Consider the following 7,599-nt stretch of genomic DNA (forward strand, 5'->3'; position numbering starts at 1 on the left):
AACTCAATAAATAATTCAAACTTACCCACTCAGAAGCCAGTGTGATCATTATCCTTCTTTTATCCAAATAAACGTAACTACCACATTCATCATTTAAATTACACAAAATTCAATTTTTTTTAAATTTAATTTCACATCCGTTCACATTTGACAATTTCCACTTAACATTGAATCACATAAATTGTAATTTATTGGTCTCCAACGGAAAAAAAATTGGATTTTCAGATTTCAGCAGCGTAGTTAAATTTTTTTAAAACATCAAAATTGATTAATGTATTTATCAAGTATATTTGTTTTGTAATTTAAATGTTTTTCCCAAATGAAGATGGATATAGAAAGTTTTAAACACGAATACAGTTATTTAATTTTATTCATTTTCAAGCTCGCAAGTATGTGCAATATGCATGTTAAATTCCTTCCCCTAACAAGTATGCACTCCAATGTGCCACAAAAACCATACCACACACAAAAACACACTCACAGAACCACTTGTGATATACTATGTGAACAAATGAAATTTTAGAATTTTTTCAGCATTTTTTGGGGGAAAAATTGCATAAAATTATCGTTGAAGTTTATTGATTTAAATATTTTCCTCTTTGTGACAGAAGCACATCACTTAAATTACTGACTTAACATTGAGTTTCTATGTGTTCGATTGAACTTAAAAAACTATGCTCCCAGGACGACGAACAATGTCATAATTTACACAGGAAAGTTCTTAAACACAATTTTGCTATTAATGCTTTATCATGGGTATGAGATAACTGGTATTGATGGATTTTTACTCAGGGATACAGTCCACTATGCCATATGGGTGAAATATTTTCGAAGGACCACTGAATTATATGTATGGACCAATAAAAAAGATATTACACGACCAACAATCAAAAGAATAAACACTTATATAGTGCGGGTGGTTTGTCGTGCCACTTTTTATATGGAAAAGGATCTCAGCTCCTTGACACTTTATATACAACACGCGTAGCAACTATAATTGAACGAATTTTTATGTTCGCACATACCTACACAAACTATTCAATCCCCCTCCTACAACGTCGAGATGAACAATAATACAAAAACAAAATAGAAATAGAAATAGAAAAATAGGAAACACACACACACACTCAAGCTCAAGCTCACGTGTATCCTTTTTTTATATTTTTGTATGCTTGGTGCCGCAGGATAGAGATGAAGATATTTCCATGAATAATTTATTTAACTATGAGAGGATACTGATAACAACGAAATAACATTTAAGGCAACCGAGATTGACATCCTTTTAATGCCTTGACAACTTTTTCTTTATTTTTCCTCCTTTTTATTGTTGAGTAGTTGGCTATTGAAGATTTGTGTTGTTTTTGTTTTCATTTGTTTTTGCAACGCCCTCGCCCTTGCTTCCGATTTTTCATTCACAGAGCATTCTAGTATCCGAATTGATGTCAACTTCAAACAATGTCATCTTACATAAGCTAACGAGAAGACGATATTGTACCCGTTTTGTATTTTTTTTTTATTTGACAAGGATAATGGCCATTTTTGAACACGTTTATGGTTTGAACGGAAAAATAAAATTAAACCAGCGACACTTTTGGGAGTTATTGTGACACTTTATTATTTGAAATCACAGAGTTGAAGTTACTCCAAGAAAATAGGGAAGCTGTATTCTATTATCCTTGTATGTTTGTGTTTTTTCGGTGTTGAAGAAATAATTCTACATTATGTGCCAAAGGATAGAAGTGATTCTGTTTTAGTAAATGGGGACTTAAATCAGACATAGAATAACCCGAACGCGGTAGGATTCGTGCGCCTTAAAGTATGTCCTGTTACGTACTAATGATAGAAATTCTTCATCGCACAGGACCTGCATCAAGGAAAGACTGTTTTGGTGAAATTTGTTCCCTTTTTTGTTATAGAGCGAGAGAATTTAAAGAGCATCATTCAAATCCTAGTCTCTCAGATAGCAGATGATGAAACTGAAGCTGAAACTGAAGCTGAAGGCTAAACGATGAAGCTGATTTCAAGGATAACAAAAAATTTCCTTCGCGATGGTGATTTCTCTCAAAAAGGACCTACCTTAAAAACATAAAGAGAAGAGAAGGACATTAGAAATACAAATTTAAGAGAAAATAAATCAGGAAAAAGCTTTTTCGACGTGTGTGTGGGAGTGTGATTGTGTTTAAATCCACAAAAGCTTTTTTGTGTAGGTCTCTAGGTCACAAGGATTTTGTTGTGACACATTAAAGCTGTCGCTGGTTGCTAAAAAGATTTGTTTTCATCCTTTTTGGCCAAGCATCAACCCCAACCTGCAAAAAAGGATATACTTACACCTACCAGCTGAAACTGACAGAACAATAGAGAAAGGATATTTTAACTAGAATGGTTGGTACTTGGTATACGACTACGAGTATAGTACACACAATATTTATTACGTGTTTGTGTTGTGCAAGCTAAAAGGGAATTTTGGAATAAAAGAGAAAACCTCAGCTATGAGTCCTTGCCGTGTACTACGCGCAGGACATGCCATATGAAATCATTCTTTTCTGTGAGAGGATATTTTTCATTTTTTGGGTTCAAAATTTGTGTGTTGGGCTAAGATTTGCTTCCTTTATTTTTCGTTTGGTTTTGTTTTATTTCTTTTTTTAAGATTTACTATCGCTGGTGGCTTAAATTGGCTGGAAGGATTCTTTTGTTACTTTTCGTTAAGAGTGCGCGCAAAAAAAAACGGTTTTCATTTCTTTCATTACATTCGAGTCAAACAATAGAAGCTGACCTTATTTTGATTTTTTGTTGTTGTTGTTAATATTTTTTTCTTTTTGTTAATAGAAGCGTAAAGATGTGCAGGCACCATTTTTGTTTGTTTGTATGGTTTTTTTGGACCTTTCTGTTTGTTGTAAATGATGGCATAATTCATTTCGCATGCTGGGTGTGCTGTAGTGTGATGTGGAACGTGCAGGTCTTAGGTCGAGATATTATATGTTGTTGTTTGGAATGCCACGTCGCGCCGCGCGCGCCGCACCGTTGAGGGTAATATAAGTGTTGTGGTGCAATTTTGGAGGTTTCTTAATATTGTAATAAATTTTGGGAATGTAGAACTTATATGTTTGTGGAAAAGTTTTTTTTTTCGTATATTGTATGATTGTTGTACCTACATGGAAAAAAAAATGAATACAAAAAATTCGGGAAAGCCAAAGGAAAGTGTACGTTGATTTACTTCATGTTTATATCTGAATTTGGTAGACATTTATTTAAAGTTTTGTGGTCGGTAGGTAGAATATTTGTTTTTTTTTTACAACTTTGAGTTTATTGGTTTTGTTTTGTCTGTTTTCAAGGAAAATGTGCATTCTAAACCAAGTATACAAATGTACGTATTTAGAATTGAGAGATTTTCAAATACTACAAGAGGTGTTTGATATTAGAGTTTTTCAGGTTCATGTACTGGTATTAAATAACTCAAATCAGACCAAACAACATTTCATAATTCAGTTTAAAAATTCATCGCACAACTTCCTAATTCCTGGCAATTAAAATTTGCGAATCAATCATACTTCTATACCTACTTTAGTAAAGGACCTTTAAAAATAAAGGTGTATTTCATGACGACTTACTCGTTCTAAATAACGTAGCATAGCGAATTGATGTGGAAAATATAGAAAAAAGAACTAAAAGAACAAGAACAATTTTTAAATGAAAAGGTCTCATCAGATGTTATTATTAAAAATATGTAGTGCAATAAAAATGTCATTTTATTTAATTATACTACAAGGATAACTAACAAATAACGACAGGGAAAATATCAGTTACATTTTTGAGAAACTAAATTTGAAGCCAATATATTTTTTGTATAATATTTGAAACAAAAACACATTTTATCAGTTTTTGTAAAATTGATTTTTTTTTAAATTACTAAAAGTAAGCACCAATATTTTGGATATCTATACTTCTATACTAATATTATAAATGCGAATGTAATTTTGTTTGTTACGCTTTCACGCAAAAACTACTTAACCGATCATCATGAAACTTTGCACATACACTCTTGAAGCTATAAGAAGTAACATAGGATACTTTTAAAAAAAAATAAAAAAATATACGAAAAATAAGAAAATTGTTTGTTAAAATATCGTCAAATTTAGCTACTTCAACGCCATCTAGCATCATAGTAATGAAGTTTCAACCCTGAATACTGTAATACCAACCCACTGTATTACTGTTACTCGCTGATGTTAATTCTTACTCTAACAAACAAACGTACATTCGCATTTATAATATTAGTATAGATTTCCGTCAGAAAAGACCAAAAAATAGCAGTTGCTGTAGCTTCGTGAGGTATTGCAGCGACGCTATTAAAGGGCGGTCGTACTAAACATTCCGTTTTAAAATTACCATTGAATTTGGCACAGGAAGGTTCGCCCATCTGTAATTTTAGTAAAAATAGTTCACGAGGTAGGATGCTGCGAGAATGCAAGCTTTTAGTGTGGGATGAAAGTACAATGTCTCACAAAAAGGATATAGAAGCTTTAAACTGGACCCTCCAGGACTTGCGAGATAGTACAGATATAATGGGAGGCATGGTAGTTTTATTGGCTGGTGATTTCCGTCAAACCCTCCCAGTGATTCAAAGGGGGACACCAGCAGATGAAATTCAAGCGTGCATTAAATCATCAAGCTTATGGCCGACAGTTGAAAAACTCCGCCTGAAAACGAATATGAGAGTGCATCTTCATAATGACGGGGATTCAGGACTTTACCCAGAAATGTTGTTGAAAATTGGTGATGGTAGTTTAGATGTTGACGCTGAAGGCTACATATCACTGTCAAGAGAATTTTGTAATTTAGTAGAAAGTGATGTGGATCTCATTGCTTATGTTTTTCCGGAATTGCAACAAAATTTGTGTAGTGATCAGTGGTTGTGTGCAAGAGCAATATTAGCACCAAGAAATGAAATTGTAAATAGGATCAACACTGACATTTTAAACGAGGTTCAAGGAGAAATGAAGGAATATTTGTCAATGGATACAATTATGAATACGGAACTAAGTACTTCATATCCTGTGGAGTTTTTAAATTCACTTGAACTATCGGGTGTACAGTCACATAAGCTTCAATTGAAACTAAATGTACCAATAATGCTTATGCGAAATCTAGATGCTCCTCGGCTATGTAATGGAACAAAGCTTCGGATAACAAAATTGGTGCTACTATTTTAACAGGTGTCGGTAAGGGAAATAGTGTTATAATACCTCGGATACCAATTATTCCCACTGACCTTCCATTCCAATTTAAAAGGGTTCAGTTTCCCGTCAAGCTTAGCTTTGCTGTTACTATAAACAAGGCACAAGGACAAACATTAGAGGTAGCAGGAGTGCATTTAAAAAACCCATGCTTCTCTCATGGTCAACTTTATGTAGCCTGTTCACGTGTATCTAATGAACGGAATTTTGCACCCGACGGGAAAACTTATAACATTGTCTATAAAAATATCTTAAATTAATACTTTGTATTTTATTTGTTTAAATTGTTAGAATTCAGAATTATTTATTTTTGTTACGGTGAAATATAATTTCAATTTTGTTTTCCAATGCGTCAATTGAAGTGGGCTTGTCTTGTCTAGAGGCGTTGATCCACGATCTAGGCGGCCAATTGACCGGTCCCAAACGTAAAATAAAATGTTCACTGAACTCGCCTTTCAATAAGTCCATTTTTGTGCGTTCTGTGTGGCATGTGGCACCGTCTTGTTGAAACTACATGTCATGCAAGTCAAGCTCTTGAATTTTTTGGCAGAAAAAGTTGGATGTCATCTCACGGTAGCGCTCACCATTCACAGTTACGTTACGACTAGCATCATCTTTGAAGAAGTATGGTCCAATGATGCCACCAGCCCATAAACCGCACCAAACTGTGACATTTTCTGGATGCATTGGTAGCTCTTGCCATGCTTCCGGCTGATATTCACTCTGAAATCGGCAATTCTGCTTATTTACGTACCCATTCAGCCAAAAATGAGCTTCGTCGCTGAGCACAATTTGTTGGTTGCAGTTCAGCTTCAATTCTTGAGTAACAGAGACCCAATTGCTGCAAACGGCGACGCATCGATAATTGACATTAACACTCGACGATACAGCTGCGATATTTTCTTCGGTTCACATTCTACGTAAGCGTGTTGGTGGTTTAATGTCCAACAATGTAAATTTGGTGCGAAATTAAGTCACAATATCCCAAACAGACGTTGTTCGTTTTTAAAATGATTATAAACTAAATTATAGACCAAATTGAAGATGTTCGACAGTAAAACAAAGCACGAAAGGTGCGTAAGCTGTTTAAACCAGAGTTGCCAAAAAGATAATAGCTAAAAAATCATAAAAAAGAGGCTGATATTCGACCCATACTGATAACTTCCTAGTTGAATTATTCTTAAAAATTTTAAAATTTCCAACAATATTTTACATTTAATGAAATAGTTTGATTTCTAAATTTATTTTTGTTAAAAAGGTGTTTTGTCGAAAACCAATTTTAACAAATTTCTTAGCATTTCTTAAATTTGTTTATTTCTTTTATAAACAAATACAAATTGGATGAATGAAATTAATTTGAAGTCAATGTATTCAATTGTTCACGAGATATCGAGAACCGAAAATCAATTTTTACCAAATTTTCTTAATATTATTTGTAGATTTTATTTTCTATGAAAAAAACTGACTGTTAGATTTTAATAAAAAATTTACTGAAAGTCGAAACAATATTTTCTGTAAGCTAAAATAAATTTGAAGCCAATATTGACTATTTTTGAAAAGATATTTTATTTGAGAGTTCATTTTTAACAAGTATTAGTATTGTTTTTTCCAATTTTTGATAATAATAATAATAAAATGTATTCTTCGTTGCATAAAATAATGTTGCCAAATGTTCCAGTTTTGTTTGTTGAATAAAAAATCTTTTATTGTTTTTTAACTTTCAATAGGAAATTATTGTAATGGGTCCGATTTGTCAAATTGAAAATTTTGCATTTCTTGACGTTCCAAGGTCCCTAGGGTCGAAATAATTTTTTTTTTTAAAAAGATGTCTGTGCGTGCGTGTATACGTACATCCGTACATCCGAACGTTCGCGAGGTTTTTTTCGTCGTCCATAGCTCAAGAACCAGAAGAGATATCGATCAAAAATTATTGTTGTTAACATTCAGTAAAATTTTGAAAAAAATCGAATTGACAGTTTTGTACAAAAAATTAAAAACCTAAAAAAATTTAACAAAACTTGTTAAAAATTTACTTTCGACTCAAATAGCTTTTCAAAAGTTAAAAATATTGGCTTAAAACTTATTTTATTTCACAGAAAATATTGTTTTCGATATTCAGTAATTTTTATATAAAAATCCAACAATCCGTTTTTTCATAAAAAATAAAATCTATAAAAAATAGTACGCAAATTTGGTAAAAATTGATGTTCGGTTGTTGATATCTCTCAACATTATTTCATTCATACAACATTTAAGAATGCTACTAAAATTGGTAACAATTTGTTTTCGACTAAAAATCTATTTAAAAAAAACTAGATTTTCAAACGAAACTATTTCTTTATATGAAAAATATTGTTGGTAATTT

At 32.5% G+C, this 7,599-nt stretch overlaps 2 protein-coding genes across 2 annotated transcripts in view; both read left to right on the forward strand.

The window, feature by feature from the left end:
* Positions 1 to 2,005, forward strand: part of LOC129945025 (uncharacterized) — a 41,096-nt gene extending 39,091 nt beyond the window's left edge. Inside the window, exon 3 of the mRNA XM_056054686.1 lies at positions 1,917 to 2,005. Within this exon, the coding sequence (XP_055910661.1) occupies positions 1,917 to 2,005 (89 nt within the window). The remainder of the gene's footprint in view (positions 1 to 1,916) is intronic.
* Positions 2,006 to 4,493: 2,488 nt separating this feature from the next.
* Positions 4,494 to 5,210, forward strand: LOC129945027 (uncharacterized). The gene has a single exon (XM_056054687.1). The coding sequence runs from the start codon at positions 4,494 to 4,496 to the stop codon at positions 5,208 to 5,210; it is 717 nt and encodes a 238-aa protein (XP_055910662.1).
* The last annotated feature ends 2,389 nt before the right edge of the window (positions 5,211 to 7,599 follow it).

This window comes from Eupeodes corollae, chromosome 2 (genome assembly GCF_945859685.1).
Source record: "Eupeodes corollae chromosome 2, idEupCoro1.1, whole genome shotgun sequence".
Classification (NCBI taxonomy): Eukaryota; Metazoa; Arthropoda; class Insecta; order Diptera; family Syrphidae; genus Eupeodes; species Eupeodes corollae.

Bases quoted from the DNA above. Each gene is read 5' to 3' on its own strand.
- LOC129945027 (XM_056054687.1), top strand. From the start codon at position 4,494: ATGTCTCACAAAAAGGATATAGAAGCTTTAAACTGGACCCTCCAGGAC.